This window comes from Chamaea fasciata, unplaced genomic scaffold (genome assembly GCF_029207755.1).
Source record: "Chamaea fasciata isolate MVZ Bird 193981 ecotype frontalis unplaced genomic scaffold, bChaFas1.0.hap1 SCAF_4, whole genome shotgun sequence".
NCBI lineage: Eukaryota > Metazoa > Chordata > Aves > Passeriformes > Sylviidae > Chamaea > Chamaea fasciata.
In genome coordinates this window covers 65,188,851-65,209,533 of record NW_027094089.1, presented here as the reverse complement: position 1 = coordinate 65,209,533, position 20,683 = coordinate 65,188,851, and the positions used below count along the sequence as shown (strand labels likewise).

At 35.7% G+C, this 20,683-nt stretch overlaps 1 protein-coding gene across 2 annotated transcripts in view; it reads left to right on the top strand.

Annotated features, from left to right (window-relative positions):
• The window catches only part of MAN2A1 (mannosidase alpha class 2A member 1), a 112,839-nt gene extending 92,712 nt beyond the window's left edge, over window positions 1-20,127 (top strand). For both annotated transcript variants that reach the window (XM_066181836.1, XM_066181835.1), the window contains exons 20-22: window positions 11,870-12,064; window positions 16,612-16,722; window positions 17,078-20,127. In XM_066181836.1, the coding sequence (XP_066037933.1) occupies window positions 11,870-12,064; window positions 16,612-16,722; window positions 17,078-17,230 (459 nt within the window). In that variant the 3' untranslated portion in view covers window positions 17,231-20,127. The remainder of the gene's footprint in view (window positions 1-11,869; window positions 12,065-16,611; window positions 16,723-17,077) is intronic.
• The last annotated feature ends 556 nt before the right edge of the window (window positions 20,128-20,683 follow it).

Sequence of the window (20,683 nt, the reverse complement as noted above, 5' to 3'; positions counted from 1 at the left end):
GTGATGGGTTAGAGCATGTTTGGTGCCATACCTCCAGGGGAGCTTCTTGGTTACTTCCTTCTAAAAGGAAACTGGCTTACACACGCTGAGGTTGCTCTGCAAAGTAACACAGTGTCCCCCTGAGTGGTGTTGGCCACAAGGTCAGTTTCAGAAAAGCTGCTGCTTCAGACCACAGTGCTCCATTGGAAATGATTCTGAAGCTACCTCAGTTAGAGTAAAGGCAGCCTGAACAATTCTGGGAGGTTCTAGTTAGTAGAATATTTGCACGTGTCTTTGCATATGTTTGCCAACTTGTTTGTGATAGAAGTCAATTATCATCTCAGCAGAATAACAGTGTAGTTCCTTTTCTTTGTTAAAAGCATCTTTGCTACAGATTTGAAAGATTCTGTGCAAGTTACTGAGAATCTTTCAAACGAGAAAGGGCACTTACCTACTGCAATCAAAAATTTCTGCAGTGTTTTGGAAACCTGTTCCAGCAGACGTTCCAGCATCTTCCTTTCCCTATAATTCTTCATGCTGATAATGAGCTTAAAATGGTTTTAAATGGCTGCAGAGGACTTTAAAGGCAATTGGTTATTATGCACTGCGGAGAGTAGGCACAGTCCAAGAGGTGCTGTTGTCCCAACTGATCCAACGTACACAAGCCCCAGGAGCCAAGCAAGATGTTCGAAGGAAACATTTTCTTTCTGGTATCTGGAACTCCTCTTTCACATATTTAGAACGTTCTAAAATTTTGTTATTCAAAATGTATCTGAACATTTATAACACTTTCGGAGTCAAGTTACTGCTTGGGTAGTAACGTGACTCAGTGAGGGTTGTTCTCATTCTGTTTCCTTAGGTGTACAATCATACTTTTTTTAGCTCAGTTACTCAGAAGGTGGTTGTTATAACAGCTTTAAAATAACCATGTCAGAAAAAATTATGATGAAATTACATGCAGTTTATGTATGTAATCATCTACAGTGTGACTCATACACTGGTCCTGATTTTGTTGTCAAGCCCGATTTTATTATTGAAGTCAGAAGCCCCTGGAGGAGTAAGTTTTGATATTTTGACATCTTTGCCATTACAAGCTTTTCTTAATGTGTGCTCCAAAACATTTCATTTTATCTTTTCTCAGAAACAATTCTGGAGAACAGGATGCTTTCTGCTCTTTGTGAAACTTCCCCATAAAAGGAGAGTATGTGAAGTGTAACATGTGCAGTTCTTTGAAATTAATTAAAATAATTGTGCATCACTGGTGAAATTACTATGGAGAGCTTTTGTTATCACAGGATCTATCAAAAGTTTCTTTTAATTTATATCTCTAAAATATTTTTTTTCCTTCTCCAACCCCACCCTGAACAGGAAATTTTAATGGCAGGGTCAAACCACATGAATATCCTGAGGCGTAAGACTCACATGTCCAGTGGGTGGATAGAGTGACATTCTTAATAATTTGTAATAATTGTTGGTATATTCAGATTGTCTGTATTCTAATAGGTTTTGAATCCTAATGCTACCTGGGGTTTGGCTCTTGAATTCTAGCCTGTCTGATCAGTCATAAATACTCATTCAGATATAGCCTCTGCAAAAGACTTTAGGTTGATGTGTTTTGCTGAAGCTTTTTTGGTTTTGCATATGTGGGGAAGGAAGAGACTTGGGAGGGAGGTGTTTATGTTTATATTTTCTGTTTGGTTGTTGTTGGGTTTTTTTTTTCCCTAAGATGGATACTAAAGGTTTATTCACAATGACAGTATTGTTTGTTAAGTGAGCTGTGTTTGTAGTGAGAACTGGGCAAATCTCATTTCACTTTGCATTATTCTCACTGCATTTATTGATAACTGTGTTCCTCAGGCTTCAGATGTTTTTACTGTATTTTTGATAAAATTTCTACATACATCTGTTTCTTTTACTAGATGTAACTAATCCTTGTATGTTCATTTTCTCCTTGCAAGGATTTTTCAGCTTGAATATCTCTTTGAATCATCTTCTAAGATTGTCTTCTCTTTCTTCATGTTTTTAACTGGAACTGAATTCATGTCATTTTTAAATTTAAGGGATTAATATCTAGCTGAGGATGAAACTGAATACAGTTTATTAATACTTGTCAAAACAGTACAATGTTTCTGTCTTTTTGAAAATACAGACTACTTTATATTTACTGTAGGTTTTGGAAAAACAGGCATTAATGTCCTTTTATTTTCTGAATACCAGCATGTTGTATCAGTACAGCAGTGAAAGAAATAGGATTTATAGGAAGTGGTAGTATATTATTTCATCAAAGATGTAGCTAGAGAAAAGATGCCATGCCAGGCAAACACTTCCTTCTTCAGATTCCTATTTCATAACTTGTCTTGACTTAATTTATCTAACTGGATTTATAGACTGGCTCAAGCAGAGAGCCACAATTCGTTGGCTCAAAAGGCTGTTGCTTTCAGGAGAGGTTGTTTAGAGGAACAATGATACAGTTAACAAAATCACAAATATGTGGGAGATAATCCAACTCACTTTCTTTCACCACATACAACTACTCTTTTTTCTTTCTAGATCTCTATAAGTACCCACTTTCTCTGAAAATTTATGGTTGGTGATACAGCCATTTTTGTCTGATAATTGTGTTGCCTTTGCTCGTTATTGATGTGCTTATTTATAATGCATGTGCATATTTCTCACTGTAGCTGTATATTATACTGTGCATTGCCAGGCTACATGTAACCACACCTTAACAAACATAATTTACTTGGTGTTTCAAAAAAGTAGAAGGTTGACGTTTGCTTAACTATTACCGTTTGGAAGCTTTTTCCAGCCCATGTATGACAAACTCAGACACTCTAATATAATTGTAGCTGCCACAGTAAAGTTATCAAATATGTATAAAATTGTTAGAGTTTTGCGGGTTTATGATGGCCACAGAAGGGGAAAAAAGGTATTTCCTTCTCATTTTTACACAAAATACAATGCATCTTTTTTTGAACCTTACGACATAGATTTAGTAAGGGATGAACACTAATTTAGAATTTCATTTGAAGAGATATTCAGGTACATGCCACTTTCCAGTTTTGCTTAAAACACTACTTCTAATTCATTATTTCTTCTACTACTGTATAGTTTATACTGTATTTCTTATGCAGGAATTTTGTGTTTGCTAATCAAGATAATGTTTTCATCTCTTATTTATCTACAAATACTGTCTGTTTTCAGGCAAGCACTGTCATTGTTTTTATGCCAGGACACCTTACAGCTTAATTTCCTTCAATTTTTTTTTCATGATACATTGACAGAGATGTATTGCAGAAAGCTTTTACATAAAGACTGCTTTGTCTACAAGCTCCATTTCTATGTTCCTGTTATGAAATATTCTCATCCTGTACCAAGGCAGCAGCCACTTGCTTCTGACTCCTGGCTTGAGTAGGTAGTACAGAGGACTGCCTTCCTCTGGGTTGTGGACATACAGCTATATCTCTTTTTTGTCGTTTTTCATGTATTTATGTATGTTTCAACAGTGAATTACTTTTCTTGGTTTGGTTTTATGTCTTCATTTGCATGTACCTATCTGCTGGCTCTGGTTAGAAAGAATTTTACCTCAGTATTATGCATAGTATAAAAACCTTGGTCTCTCCACTTCTAGGTCATATAATTCATCAAATGATGAGGGCAGGCCTCTTTATTGTCTTTTGTTAGCTTATCTGAACTGGTGCAGTTTGAGGTCTGAAATTTAAATCTTTCTGTATCACCACTTCCAGGAAAGCCTAATTCCTGCTGCAAGATCTGACTGTAGGGCAGAATCCTTCCTAAAGTAGGGAGGAAATGTGCAAGTCCTTCTTGCATCTTCTTCTTGTATTCGCAAATGAAATGACTCTTTGGGAATAATCTCCTTGCACATGCAAGTTTCCACAAGTAGCAAGAATTTCACATGAGGAGCAGAGTTCCAGTGCCTGGAAATTAGCAAATATCACTGTGTTCTTTCTGTCCTTAGCATCAGTTTTTTTAACTACTTTCTCATCAAAACTGAACTCCAGAAAATTTCTGATTACTGTTTTCTACCATCATTGGGAACAGGATAAGTTCTTGCCAATCATCTGGGAAAATCTAGCACCAGGTCCCTTCCACAAGCCTAGCATGGGGTATTTATTTAGGCATTAAGTCCCTCCTCCTGTGCCATTATTAAATAATATAAACACTCTTAAGAAGAATCAGAAGAGAAGAAATAAAATTTGCAGGAAAGGCTATAACTGAAATATAAAATACTTTTATTGCCAAGGAAACATGTCATGCTGTGTATCTGCTTTTCTGATCACTTTCATCCAGCTATATTGATGGCTGTGTAATTATCAGCCTCGATAACTGTGGTGATGTGCTTATAATCTTGGTGACTAGATACTTTCTTTACTGTCTGCACGCTTCCATAGACCAGCGAGCAGATGTTCTCCAAACAATCTCTTTATAGAACGTGATTTCTTTTATGGCACCTGATTGAGCACTAAGTGTACTAAATGCAGTCACCAAAGGTGATAGGTGGAGCAGTGGAGCACTAGCTGCTCCTGAGACCGTGAAAGGCAGAAAATTAGATTGTTCTTGGTGTGAAACCCAACAAGATGAATCAGCAGAAATTGCCGTAGACTAAGAAAATTCTGGATTTTTAATAGGATGGGGTTTTTTTTTGTAGAACAAGAGGCTAGCTGTGGGATGTTCATTAGAACTGATATAGGTGGGGTAGGAGAAGTATTGAAGGTAACAAGTGGAAAAAGTAGGTGTAAAAGGGGCATAAAATGTTCTGATGAAGTCCGGTGCTTGATCACCACAACCTATTCTGGATTATTAAATCTGATTTCTGCGTAAGTACCCCATCTTTTCCAAATATGTGTGAGCCCTTAGCCAGCTTCGGGTAAGACTAAGAAACAAGCAGAATAAGAGGTGTGTGTGACAGCTATTGGAAAGAGATACGCTGTTGGACTGAGGGACCAGTACAACTGGCTTCCAGTTGCTGACAAGACCTGTACTTTCTCTGTGGGCTTGTAAACAGCAAACTCCAAGCTGATAGGTCACAGGCCAGCTCCTGGAAGAAAGTGAAGTCTGACCTGGTAAATCATTAGTAAGCCTAAGATCCAGATCTGGGTATCAGAAGGGCTTTAAGTCCACACTGAGGTATCAGGGGTTGATGAGGCTTCTTGTGAATCAAGAACATCAAGGTCTTGAACTCCAGACCTGGTCAGTTGGAGGGCACAGTCAGTGTTGGATTGTCTATTCTACTTCTGTTACCCAAGTGCTCTGTTTTTGTAGGTTCTGGCAAAGGTGCTGTCTCTGTTCACATGTATGGATGATCATGTGTTTCCATACATGCCTAATGGGAAATTGTTCTGCCTTTCTCCTGCATGGTCTTGACGGAGTAGAACCACAGCAGGCTCCTATCTACCAGCCTGGAATGAGAGGAGTTGCCTCTAGTTGGAGACTACCAAATTTGTCTCTAGCAGACTGGGAGAAATTTCTTCTGTGGATGCAGATTTCCCTGGATTTGGTTGCCTGCAACAGTCTGAGGTTTCTTATCTGAAGTTTTAGTGCCAACTAAGCATCAGTACAGAAAATATGTGGTGATTTTAGAGTCACTGAGGCAACATATCCAACAGTTTTGTGGATATGTTATGGTGCCTCAGAATTTTAATTTCTTCTGTAATCAGCCTCCAGGAGCCCCTTTCAGCTAGTGTGGCTGACATGTATTTCCAATGCATTTTCATTAACAATGACCAAGTAAATTGATAGAAAATTTTCCATTCCCTGAGGTAAACAGGTAAAATCAGATTTACTCTCAGGAGTCTTTTGCTGGTCACTTCAATAGCTTTCAAAAGACCCTTAGCACTTCAGACCATGGTTCTCAGTTAAAGCACTTGAAACTTATCGCAAAAAAAAAAAAAAAAAAAAAAAAAAGGCAAGCTTTGATGTGCAAAAATGTAACATAATTGATGGATTTTTAAGTGTAGACAAGAATGTATATACAAATAGTTCTAATCATTATATTTTTCTGTATTTTTGCCCCCCAGCATTTCAGGAAAGCCAAATGCTCTGATACACCAGAAAATAATCTGGCATCAGTATCCTTGTTTACAGTCTTTTTAAGATTTCAAGATATCTGCCTGTTCAGTACTCACATTTGTGACTCTTATTTCTGGTTGCAACTTCCCAGGCTCTCCTAAAAGTCTAATTGATCTAAACTTGGATTTTTTTAAAGATATTACCTGAAGATTGTTCTGCTGAAGATTTTTGTGCAGCTTTGAGGTCTTAGATGTTCTGAATCCCACTGCACAGAAAAGATCTTCCTATCATCTTTTTTGATTTCCACACAAAATTCTGTCTGGAAACACCAGTCAGTTTCAAAGCTGCTTGAAGTCGTGGTCACTGTTTCCTTTGACCGATGCTTACATTAACCTTGCACACTTGGACTCTGAAAAGGAATTTTTCAGATCAGAAGAATTAATCCAATTTATATTGGTCATTAATTGCTATTTGTTGTCTTAGGAGTGTAAGGCCCATTATCTTCTTTCTTTCTTTCTGAAAATCATGGGGAGTTGTTACAGGCATGCAAAAATCTAGCTCCAGATATCAGCCTCAAGAGGAAAGGGAATGAATCATCCATATCTGGAGGACTCTTAGAATTTGTCAGACTTTGATACGTTTTGTAATACAGTGTGCAACTTTGAATGAATTTAAAGCAAGAACATCTGATTTTCACTTGGTGAGATAGGAGCCAGGCAGTCTTGCATGCAAAGCCTGTAACTAAGTTGAAGCCATTTACTACTTGAGTCAATTTAATGAACTAGACTAGTGTCAGTCTGAAACAAAACCTGAATTTCTCTTTGAAGTTGTGAGCCTTAGGGCAATGTGTGCATAGAACATTGTGCAATTTTCTCACTCCCTTCCTGTTTGGAGACTCCACCTTCCACAAGTGAGGAGCCACTATAATTAAGGATTCAAGCTGTTTGCCTTTGGTGAAAAATGTATGTAATTTTAAAGTTTAGGCATTCGCCCTTACACGTCACTTATTTTTGTCACGTGTTGTAAAACTGTTACTCACATCATCAGTGGTTTTGTCTGCTGTTTGTTTCTCACCTATGAACAGCATAGCACAGTATTACAGAATCAATTTCTCATGTTGAAGCAGCATCACAACAAACATACTGATGGATTGCCAGTGTTTGAATTCTACAGAAAGAAACAATTTTTTTTTCCCGTATTTGTCTTTGGAATTCTTTGACTCTCATTCTTGATTGCTGTCAGTTGCTAGTTAAGGGTTAAGGTATTTAAAAATATTGTCTCCATATGCTTTGGTAATAAAGATGCTCTGAACAGTAGTTTTGCTCCACATATTAGATTTTTCAGTCCAGGAACATTCTCCTTTGAAGAGTGCTGCCTGTTGCTTTTCTGAACCTATCAGAGAGAAAGTTGATAAAAATTGTTTCCTGACACAACATGAAAGAAAATGAGAAACCTTTTCTTTCCAGCAATAATCCAAGTGGTTTGGTATCAGACTATTTTAGACTGTATCCACTGATTTAGCAGGCCCAGAATTCTACCTGTTTTCAGTTTATTTTGATTGTTCTTACACACTGAGTCAGCATCTGCATTTCAGCATGTTAGATTAGGTAGTGTGGATGCCAGTGGGGGTTTAATGTTATAATTAAGGGTTCTTTTGTGACTTTGTCATTGCAGAGAAGAGTCTAGAGGAGGAGAAAATAGTCAGGATAATGTGATTTGATAAACTGTCTGCCTCAGTTTCCTTTCCTTGGTTTTATATGGGAAATTTTAGACATACTTGTCTGTATTGAAAAGTTCACTGGTTCTCCATTAGCTAAATTGTTGTCCAGTTATCAACTCCTTCAGCTTTACTTTCTTCTCTACAGAATTTTCCATTGCTTTCTTCTGTTCAATTAAATGATTTCTGAAGAGTCTAATTAGCATTTTTCCCCACTTATTAAGGACCAGAGTTACTTAATTTTGACTCTTACCTGAAAACCGTCTGAGTGTTGGAGGCAGAGTGACTTTTTACACAAGCAGTGGGCATGAGATGGAGTGGCGGCGGTGGTTGCACTGTCGAGGGGAGCAGCGGAACACCAAGTCGCCCCAGCAACAAGCTAGTTTGCGGGAATGGTAAAGGAGGGCAGAGCAGCTGCGGGCAGGGAGGCAGGACCACGGAGAGGAAAAAGTGAGGGAGGGGAGAAGGGTCAAACTGACCCTCTGAGCGAGCCCCTGATCTCTCCAAGAAACCCAAAGAAAAATGGCTTTCCCTTGTGTCGCCGTTACCTGCTTTTATGTGCCAAAGTCCCACCCACATCCTGATTTCCAGGGAATTTTCTCCCAGGCTTATGGGCATCTGCCCCACAGGCAAATGCGGGGAATCGCTCACAGCCCAGTCCTGGAAGCTTCTCTCCCTTGACCAGCTGCCAGGTGAAGTCTCCCTGGGGACAGGGCTGCCAGCACATGTACAGCCCCTATAGGAATCCTTCACCTCATGTATAACATATGTTGTGGCATAAATAAAAATCAGTTTGGTCCCCCACACCCATCCTGGGAAGTATTCAAGGCCAGGTTGGATGGGACCCTGAGTAACCTGATGTGGTGGGTGGGATCCCTTCCTATGGCAGAGGGGTTGGAACAAGTTCATCTTTAAGTTCCTTTCCAACCCAAGCCTTTCAATTATTTATATGATTATCAATAAAATAGCTCATTTCTGATACAAAGGCACTTTTTATAAGTGAGGCTATTCTTAACACTTGTTGTAAATTGTGATTCAATATTAGATTAGATTATGGTTTGTGTCTCCTCAAAACTGAAAATTGAGAATTATTCACCTTACTTTTGATTACAAGGGAAAATCCTAAATGAGGATCTATTTATGTCTATTGCATAGTCATTCAAGGAGTTGTGTTTCAACACAGGTTTTAATTGGATAACTGTATATGGATGTACTGTAAGATGGTTAAAAAGGCAGTATTTGCTTTGAGCCCATTAAGCAGCACATATTCATCTGGCATTCATCAGATTCTTGCCAGTACTTCATGTTTGTAAGGCAGCCAGAAGAGCTTCATTCACACTTTGAGTGATAAATGCTGTCCTGGAAATGGAGAAAATAATGTCACTTTTGAGAGAGCAATACTTTTAATTAGATGGAGACCGTGGGACTACGTCTTCTGATGCAGCACCAGCAGGGTACTGCTGAAAGCCATCCACATGGTGTAGGTGCAAACAGAGTAATTATTCTTCTCATTACATTGTTTGTGTGTGCAAACCCTTCTCATCTCTCTTTCCAGACATTCCTGTTTAAAATCTGTATCACTAGTCTTGAGGGGACAGACAAGCTCCAACCTTTGCATGGTTGTGATGTACCTAGGGGATATTATGATTTGAAGAGTCCCTTCTTCTCTGAAAGCATTGTCTTCACCATGTGTAGCAATGGGGGACAAAGGCACGGACCCCCTTGCGCATGCAAAGGGAATCACTTTATTGTAGAAACTACCCCCCTTTTTTACCTTTAATCTCAACCAGACAAAACCCCAACTTAACAGAAGAAGAGTACCCATTGGCTGGCTCAGCTACAGTGTGTTGTCCATGAGTCATAACTCTCTCTCACTCCCCAGCTGGCTTCTAATCGTCTATCCTGCAGCTGTGCCTTCCTGCAGGGCTTTCTGGTAAACATGAGCCTTAAAAACTTAAACAATTATAACCCCATATCCTACAACCTTGTTTGCAAAACCCTTTTTCCCCATGTCTCCTGGCAGCTTTTGACATCTTCTGGACACTCCATTTCCATTGCTGTTACACAGATTCAGTGAATGACTGCACTTTTTCTGCTGGTGCAATTCTCAAGAACCAACTCTCATTCCAGATGTGGGAATACAAGATTCAATATCAAGTCTCCACCTAAGTGTTAGTTCCAAAGTGGATAGTGCAAAAGGACAATGTTCCTGCCTGTGATATCCCATTTAGACACAGTGGGAGCAAATATGAGACAAGTTGAATCACTTCTGGATCTAGCATTTGCCAGTCCTTCAAGGCTATGCTTGTCTGCAATATTTTGTTTTAAATACTATGAAAAGATGAATAGATTATTTTTCTGATTCATGTGTGATTTGTAAAATATTTTAGAAGGCCTCATTTTAAGTTCTCAGATGCAAGCAATGAACTTACTTTACTAAGGAAAAAAACAGTGAAAGATGAGAAAATAAACGGCAATTAAATGTTTTGTCTGACTTTAGCACTTCCATGGCAACAGAGTGAACAGTATTCCTTTTGGGGTGGAAAAAATGAGCTCTTCTTTGAAAGAAGATTGGATCTGCACATTTTCCCTGTGTATAAAGCGTGTATTCAGGCACTTGAATGGAAGACTTTTAGATTAAACTGTACATAGGGCAAAATTTCTCATACTGTAATTAGAAGAGAAGAAAATCATGGCAATGAAGTCTACCAGTGATACTGAACTTTTCAAGGTAATGAAAAAAAATCAAGGCTAAACTGAAGAATTAGAAGATTCAATACTGATGAAAGATGCCATAAAATGGCAGATGAAATTCAATATAAATAAATGCAATGAGACATATGGAGGAGCAATCCTCTACAATGATCCACTGTTATCATTTGGGGGTCATAATAGATTCTTAAAAATACCCAGCCTCAGTGCTTAGTAGTTACCAAAGAGGCAGAGTGTTACTTATTACTGAGGAAAGCACCAAGATTAAAACAGAAATTACCATCTTGCATTGATTCGGGCCTGGAATATTTTCGATTTCTTCACTGTCAGCTCTATTTTGTGCTACGGGAGAAATATTGAATAAATATGCATACATGCACACGCTCCCCAACACGGAAATTACTGTTGTGGTTGTCTGTTATAAGCTGAAAAATAATCTTCCCCTTTGCTTTAGGTATCTCCCATTTGTTTTTTATTTCCATATTTACAGCCTATCATAAAACACAAATTTAATGTATCAGTGCATAAGATACTATATTTTCAATAAACTTTCTGCAAAGTTTTTGCCAAATATCACCAACAAGCATGGATTTATCTGATTAAGTATGCAGGGGAAAAAAAAGAACAAAAGACATTTTAACTTCCATTTCTACTCTTATCTTCATTGACATTCTAAAATAGAAATTGCCTTTTTTAAGTTGTTTTGTTTTCTTCTCTTGCCTTCTCTGGAGCTTTAACTGGTTGTTGTGAATATGTAAGATTTGATCATCTCCAATTTGTAAGGCATCCTCTGCAGCCAAGTGAAAACACTGCAAATATGAAACTTTGGAAAGTACAAAATTTGTAAAATCTTAGGATAGAATACCTTTGGTTCCTGCTGGTATGACATTGAAATAAAATTTCTGAAAGAAATTTTTTTGCAATGTAGACCAAGACAAAGATGCTAGCTGCGGTTTGGTCCAGTGAATAGTTTGAGAGAAATAGATTTACAATAGAAAGAGGGATTTGGGATACAAGATGGAGGAAGCACGAAATACAGGTCAGAAAATAATGTTGAAAAGGAGGCCTGTAAAAGGCTGTCTGGCATCCCATATAGAAAGAGATACTGAATAAATAGTAGCAACTTGCTAAAGTAGTAACTAATTTCTTTCTCCAAACCGTGTTGTTCAAGCATCTGGGGCTAACAGAAACAGGCTGTTGTAAAATTAAGCGTCATCATAATTTTGAAAGATTACTGTTTATAAAAACAGTAAGTATACCTATTAATAGAAGAAAATTAGTGGATGATCAAAGATTTCCAAAATTAATTGAATGGACAGTCTAGAAATTAAAACTTTCTATGTAATTCTTGGAATAATGTATAAAGTAAGTGGATTTCAAAATTTAGACATGACAATATGTTTATTTGAATCATTCTTTTGTATTTTGCAGAATGAAGAGAAGACGCCAGTCAGTTTTCCATCACTTCTTAGTCATATGACTTCTCTTTTCTTAAATCATCCTGTAATTCCGATGACAGCAAATGCAGATTCAGGAGTCCCAGAGTTGATAAATACTTTTTCTCCACTGATGTCATCCATGCCTTGTGACATGCATATAGTCAATCTGAGGACAATCCAAGCAAAAGTAAGGTCAAACCACTCATTTTTATGAGCAAACGTATGATATAGCTTACTAATATAGTCAAATAATTTATTCTTGTAAAGTACTTTGTGAGTGGGTTTATATGATACGATAAACTGCAGTGTGATTATGAGCTTTTGTTATTTCTGCAAGAACTGGAGACTTGTGTCTGTTTGAATAATGTGAAATGAAGGGATTGGTTTTTTCACAACGTATTAGCATGCATAGTGCAGAATTCTATGTCTGGAGGGGGTACATTTCAATAAGTTCCCAAAGTTTAAGAGAGAACCATTCATATACCTCAGCCTTTTCTGCACTAGAAGAATTAAATTTTAGGCCATTAGACTTTGTTCTGAGTATGTTTTTAATAAAGGATATAGTTTAAACCCAAATTTATTGTCAAAAATTTTTAAGCTTAATTACAAGACCTAATTTAGTTATTCTTTCAGCATTTCATAATGATTGGATCCTGTGAAAATGTTCTCTGGTAGGCAAACCAAAACCAAACCTAACCAAAAACCCCCAAACATCTAACCACCACCAAAAAAGACCAAAAAAAACCCAAACCAACAAACAAAATACCAACAAAAATTCAAACAAAAAAAGGCTCTTCTGTACTCAGTGTTTTTCTCCTTCAAAGGAAAGAACGGTATGTAACCACTAGAATTTCATTTTCCCTTTGATTAACTGAAGGACTGGAACTTCTTTTGCATTTTTTTCCTGACAACTGTTCCATAAATTCTTTTCAGTTTTTCAGCTTGTCAGATGTGATTATGTTAACTTTATGTTGTATTGCAGTGCTATTCACCAGTGCTGTCACCACAGTGAAATCCCTTTTTAATTCTGCCATGCTTAGTTACAAACTATTTATCCCCTTTCCTCTAGAGTCTCCATGATGGCTGAACATGGTTGTATTAACATCAGATTATATAATTTTTAATCTGTTCTTCATTCTGTCTTAATCTGTGTTTTAAAACTTGAACAATGTTTGCTGTCTCATGCTTTCTCTGTAAGTGGTTCAATCTTGTGTAAGCTCCTTCAGTTGTGACTGATTCTTATTTTGAATTATAATGTGGAAAATTTCTTGATTTTGTAGGTCTTGTACCTTTAAAAGGATAGGAAGTAGCCTCATACCAAATTAAATCTTCATGTGAAGTGAATATTTCATACTTCACTGTGTATACTTTCATTTACTTCAACCAACTCCACATCACAGGTTTACTTCAACACACCAAGTTCAGGGGCAGATTGTCATGAACATCTTCCCTCTCTTTGAGGTGTAAATCCATCCTCTTGTTTGTATGATTTGGGTATGAAAGCTATGAAAAGACAGGCTTGCTCAGTGTCTGCTTTTTGAATTCAATGTATTCTTGTAAATGAATACTCGTAAATGAATTCTCTGATTTTATCTGAGCTCTTCTGGCCCCTCTCTCCCAGCTGATAAAGGACTATTTGAGGCTATGATCTCTTCCCTGTTCACAGCTGTATGTTTCATTGATTACTGATTGACAGCTCTTGAGCTTGTAGCATCAATATGTCCACTTCAAAGTGAAAACTTGCAGCAGTCATAGGATAGGAGCACTTTCATTATAGATACAGAATGTTTTTCCCCACGGCAAAAATGGTGCTATGCCTTGCAAATAATTCAGTAAATCCCTTCCCATTTTCTGCTTGCTTTCTCTTGCTTCCAAGAATTTGAATGACTAGTAACATAATTCTGGTTAATTGACACAATGGTTTATTTTTTGGAGATTTATGCCTATCCATTGCTTAAACTGTTGAAGTTGATTTTCCATAATCCATTACAATTTCAGATAAGAGGGTACCAAATTTAAAAAAAAAAAAAAAAAAAAAAAAAAAAAAAAAAAAAAAGAAAAAAGATTTAAGATAAGAAATCAGAAAGAATTTTGTTATTGTTGTAAGATACCTCATCTTGTCATGGAAGAGTCCAATCCATTAGAGTTACAATGTTTAAAGATTTTTTTTTCTTAATAGAACTCCAGCTTTTGAGAAGTTTAACACATATTTTACCTGATGTAAATAAACTGGGACTCAAGATCAAGAACACTTGTCCCTTTATACTAGGCATAAATACATAAATTTTCCATATTGCCTAAACTTTTTTGTCTATTAGCTTACAGTAATAGAATTTAAAAATAGTTTAAACCTTTTTTCTTTCTCATAAAAATTTTAGCAGCATTGCTCTGGGATACTGGTTATGAGAAAGCCTAACATTTTTTTTAATGATTATTTTCTTATAAGGCTACATTTTAATTCTCAGAGATCAAAATCAAATAAAATTTTGGCGGCTCTTTTAAGAAGGCTAGTTAGAGATTTAATAGCACAATGTTTGGGGATTTTTTGTGGAATAACAGTGCTGTGAATTTTTCAAGGCTAAGAATGTTGTTATTTGTTGAAAATTGAGGAGTTTGTTACAGGTGTTCATGCAGTTAGCATGGTCATGTTTAGAAGGTGTACTTGGTGTAAATTAAGTTCATCCTTGCTCAGACATTCATTAACCTTAAATGTATTTAATCCAATTTACCCAGAGATGATATAAGAACAGGTAAATTAAAGCAGATATGGAGGCTGTGGCAACTGTCTTTCAGCTGCTTTCATAATGGTTAGAACAGCTATTTTTTTTACACGGGGTTGCTATGTGCTTGGTAGAAGGTAGAGTACTAAATCATAGATATTCATGCTGACCAAAACACTTTTACTTAGGGTGTCATTAATTGTTTGTTACCTTTTTGTTTTAAGTATTTTGAATCCTAATTAAGATAATATTTAATTCTAAAAAAATTGGGAGATGAAATATTCATGCCATCATTTGAAATGTATACATGCATTTTTTAATGCAGATTACTAAAAGATAATTTAAGTGAATTAGAGGAAGTCTTGATATCCATTACTGTCTTGTAATTTCTAACATTAATTTACCCCATAGGAAGTCAGGCTTTTTCAGTATGAATTTTAATGTTTCACTGATTTGATGTTTAGGCAGACAGTATTATTTTGTGTGCATAAAAATATGTACTTTTAAGTACAACACTGTCACAGCAGTGACAATTAAAGCCAAGTCAGGCGTTTGATAGTAGGAGAAGGAAAATATCAGAGCTATTACCTCACTTCATGTTTAAAGTGGTACTGCTGTTCCAGTGAACAGGATAAAAACTTCTTTAGCCCTCAGTGTTAACAGATACTGGAAACTTGTTTTCACATGCTGAATGTAGGCACTATTCACAAATTAAAAAGTTAATTTTAGGTGGTTATTAACTATTGTTCACAGAATCTTTTCAAGCTGAGTTTTATTCATGATTTGTAAACTACGCAAAATTTCTAGCAGTTGGTGTTTCACTAAAAAGTATCTCAATTCAACTCAAATACTATTGAGTAAATTTTTACTATTTTAAATTAGGAATTTAAATCCACAAAGTTTATAATTTTTTTATTATACGAATGAGTACTTTATACTACGAATTTGTTGTACTTTGAATCCCTGTCTTGCTGGGTTTCAAAGAAGCTGGTACAAGCTGAACCATGATCTCCTTTATGAAAAGGAATTAGGGTGAAAAGCCTGTTAGATTAAGACTCTTGTTTGGTACACCTTCAGGAGCTAATGCATCACAGAGTGCCTAATACTTGTTGGCATTGGTTCCTCCAAGCAACAGATACATTGTGAAGAACCAGAAATGAATCCAACTCATGGCAGATGCTTTTGTGAGAAACCACCAGTATAAGAACAAGTAAACCAGAAATAAATTAAAGAAAACTACCCTGAAGAACTAGCATGGCTTTGGATAGAGCCATCTTTTTAATGCTCTTATATATATAATAAGATTAAGAGTTGAAGAATGTAAAACAGCAATAAATAAAGAAATAAAGTCATGCATCATAGTAAATAAGTGACTACAGTGAGTGTAGGGGTGCAGCCAGAGAAAGACATTGAGGAGCTGGAACATGTCCGGGGTAGGGCAATGGAGCTGGAGAGGGGTCTAGAGCACAAATCCAGTGAGGAGCAGCTTACTCTTTAATGTCTATTGAGGCTCAGAACCCTAAATATCTTAGAGATAAACATAACATTTATATCATATGTGTGTTTCAGTGTACATTTTTCTGTACACCTTAAGCTGAGTTAGAGAGCAGTTTTGCTATATGAAAGTTGTTCAACATAATGCCATTGAATATGTAAAACTGAGTATTGTAGTTAACATATGATTTCCAGTTTGTTTTCTGTTTTGGCATATAATTTTTGTGGGAAACCTGTTAATACACTTCAGTCCTAAGTCTGTACATGTGCATCTGTTGACCTTTAAATTCAACATTTACATTTATATTCTGTAGTACATTATGTTTCAACTCTGCCATTTAGTTCTTTCTATGTTTAGCTTTATAAATTTTAATAAACCTGTGACAGTTCAATTGAAGCTGAACATTTTTTAAGGTGTAATGTTCCTATGCGCTGTATGATAAGGATAATTTTTTTGGTGTCCTAAAATGTCTTCCTGACTGATACTTTGTGAGTAATCTTCTATAGTGTTTGTTTGTAGGTAGATACCAAACCATCTGATGAAGCTGCTCTGATTCTTCATAGAAAAGGATTTGATTGTGGATTTTTAAACAGAGACATGGGTCTGCACTGTTCCACTACTCAGGGAAAGGTACAGTTATTAATCTGTAGTAATTTTTAAATAAAATTTTAAGAGAGGTTTGGGATTTATCTATTCTGGACAGAAGAGTAAATATTGTTTTGTTTAGAAATAAGAAGTGTTCAAATCCAAATATTTATAGTAATTTTGAATATAATAAGTAATTAATAATTACATTGAAACATAGCAAGTAATGTCTAAAAAGATCTAATTTATTGTACAGTATTTAATCTATGATATTTAAAAATATTCAAAATCTTTGGCATGAGAATTTCTGTGCTGGATGCTGCAAGGAGCTGTACAATTTTAAGGTATTTACTTTTTTTTTTTCTAAATGTAGGGGTTTTGTTTCTTTTTTTCCCTCCAGATAAAGGTGCATAAACTCTTTAGCAAATTCAGAGTGGAAAGTCTTACACCCACATCGTTATCTTTGATGCATTCACCTCCAGATGCCAGAAATATAAGTGAAATAAATATGAGTTCTATGGAGATAAATACGTTCCGGATTCGGCTGAGATGAAATCCTGCTTTAATACTCAGAGGAGAATCTGCAAGTATATCTCCTCTGAGTTTCATGTGCAATAAGAGGCACATTAATGTTATTCCAGCTTCTGGATACTGTGAGAAAAAAATTGCATTCTATAATTTTTTTTTTGACCAACACAGTGAAAAGCCATGTTGCAAGCAGCCTTTTTTTTTGGGTTCAGTTTTTTATCCCCCATAAAATAGCAACATCATTGTCGGTTAATACAACAAGTGAAGAAATTTCTATGGATGTTAACCTCTCAACAGATTAAATCTCAGGTTAAATGCTAATTAATGATGTTTCTGGTGTTTTAATTTTCATAAGTAGGGGATTGGATTTTAAACAGCCTTTTTTTCCCGATTCTTGATGAATTTATGTACAAATAACTCAGTGTAGAAAGTCCTGATGCAGCTTGGAAATAAAATGGAATAAAATGTTCCTGTGTAGTAGCTAATGTCCAAATATTTGCAATCATTTATACAAATAACAATAATCTCAATTTATTCCACAATTAATTTCAATTTATTCAGCATAAAGGGGATTATTAATTGTGGTAAAATGAAAGCCTGCAGTACTTGTGATAAGTGATGGTAGATTTTAATACTTCTACCATTCACCTGAGTTATGTAAATAGAAAAACGTGAATCTACATAGTAATTTTGCAATGGAAATGTTTAATAAAACTCCCATTTTGTTACTTGATACACTGGGATATGTGCAATTATTCCATTACCATGATGAGAAATGTCCATAATTATCATGAATACAAGATTTTTTATAAAACTCATTTAGATACCGGTGTTCTCTGAAATGAGTTTTCTATTTCAAGATTACCATATCAAAATAAATGTGCCTTATTTTTTGATATGTCTTGTTACAATTTTGGTGTCTATGTTAATGTTTTTGGGGAAAAGATAGTTTATATAATACTTAAGCTGTGTATCTCCTATTTGACAATGCTGGCCACACTGATCTATGTACTCCTGCACCAAGTTTGTGCTATCTTATTCTGAACATTTTTGACTATTTGAATGTATTAATATGATGTCATGATGTGAAACACCAACAAAAAAAGAATTACTGCAGAAGCTAAATTTAACTGCTTTCAAAAAAAATGCAGATTGATGCAGAGAGTTGATAGTAGGCAAGATATAGTTTGCAAACTCATCAAAACATGTGCTTGCATGTCACAGACTGTGGTGAGCTGTTAATTCCAAATGATGTGCCTATATTCTAAACAACATTTCACAAGCTTGCTTTACAAACTTCACTTACATTGCCAGTGTTACTGAAGAATGAAGACTTATCTTTTTCCCATATTAATCCACATTTAGTACTTAAGCCATCCAAGTGTGAAAAGTATTTCCCTAAGTAGAACTGCTGTTTACAGTTAATATATATGAACATTCAGTTGAGTATGATCCCATCTTATAGCCTTCATTTATTTTCATAACTCATTCTTCTGTCTCTTGCTTATGCTTTACTTTTCCATATCTTGCTGCTTATCCTCAATACTAATGCATGAGAAGTCATCATAACTGGTAAAAAGATGTGCTAGCTCTAATACTGCCTCCTGTATTTAATTTCATCATTTTTGTTCAACCATTATATCAAATATCATAGTCTGTCAAATTATTTCATGTAGCTACAGGTTATCTAAAAAGAAAATGAAAGTCAGATTTTATGCATTGTCACAAGTAGGATCTCTGTTCAGATTGTGTAGATTTTCTTAATTCAATCTACTGTCTGTTTTGTAATAATGGAAATACTTTAGTAGGATCTGGTGCAAGTTACATCAAGAATATAGGAATCACTAACCACAAATGGAAGAATCAGGTCCAGTAAATGGATGTTTTCATGCAATAAACATGTACTGTAATATTTCTTGGAAAGAATATTTGAAAATGCTGGGTTTTGTTGAAATTCAAAGCTTAGTGGACTTGCCAGCAGAAATTTCTCATAACATTTATTTTGTTGCTTTTTCAGAAATAAAATGTTTAAGAGAATTTTGTGTGCTCTGTGCTAGAAAACATTCAAAATACTATTCCAGTTTTGCTAGACAGAAAAGGAAAATTTTGATGCAATAAAATTTTAAAGTTTTTTGCCTCTTGGAATTGCTTTGAAAGATTCTTCATATAGCATTGGTTCTTTACTTTTATCATCGGCTGTACAATCATGATGCCTGAATCTTCCTTAACCAGCAGATGTAATCCTTGTTTCTTTCTTTTTTTTTTTTTTTTTTTTGTGTAATGACAGCTTTCAATTTCCTGAAATCCTTAACTAAATCAGAGCTCCAGTCAAAGTCTCAAAAAGAATTTTGCTTGAATTGGTTCAGAACGTTGCTGTCAATGAGGTTGTGTTTTCGTTGGCTTGGGTTTTTGTTGGATTTTAGTTTTTGGCGGGGGGGGGGGGGGGTTGGTTCGGGTTTTGTTTTTGTTGGTTTCTGATTTTTGGAGGTTGGGTTGGTTTGGTTTGGTTTGGTTTTTTCCACAAGTCCTAATGAATTCTTATGCTGGTTTTTTGTGAATTGGCCATCTAATTCAATTTCATTATTTGGGTTTTTTTTCTGTTTTTATAGCTGCTGAGTTTGTAGCTATTGGTTAAGAGAAAGAAGCATCTTTACCTTGCCAGTATGATTTTAAATATAATGCTGTGTAAGAAATGGTTTAAAACCTTGTTGTTACTTTCCATATGAGAGTTGTACCTGTTCTAATTTAATGGTTTGGGGTTTTTTTATATTCCTTTATCTTAATTTTCTTTGGATTACTTGCTTTTATTGTCTGAAACAAATTGATTTCAGCTGAAGGTTTTTGATATTTTCTCTTGGAAGGTTTTATATCTTATGGGGATATGTAAAATAAAATCTCTAATAAAAGGTAATGTTATTGTGAGATGTGGTCAGTGTCATTAATGCCTTGGCTTTCACAATTTTTTTTTTTTTTTTTAAATGAAACAACAAATATAACTTCTTTGAAAATGTTCATCGGTCAGTATCTGTTGGGAATGACAGTTATCTGTAGTGAGATGAACTCCCGATCAAAGGTGCAATCTATTTCACAGCTGCCAAACAGAAGAGAAGAGATGCTAACTTCAGAGATGTAAACATATGAGATTGCACAGTGTGGGAAGGAAATGGGCAGCTCTTTTGCAAAGGAATTCATGGACTGACTTCATAGAAAATATTAGGAGGTTTAAAATTCTAGATTGTTTTTTTAAATTTGAATTAGTGTTTATCTTTGAAGCATTTGGGAGCAATGAAATGAATGCTATTCTTGCACACACCATTAGAACATAGTAAGTCAAAATATCAGTTCAACTGTAATTGGACTGAACGCTTTTTAAGAAATTAGATCATGCTAATGTAATGTTCTGTAATTGAACAGGGCAAATTAAACAGGCGTAGATGTTTTACAGGTTTGCTTCCCCAAATTGGTGGTGGAGCTTGAA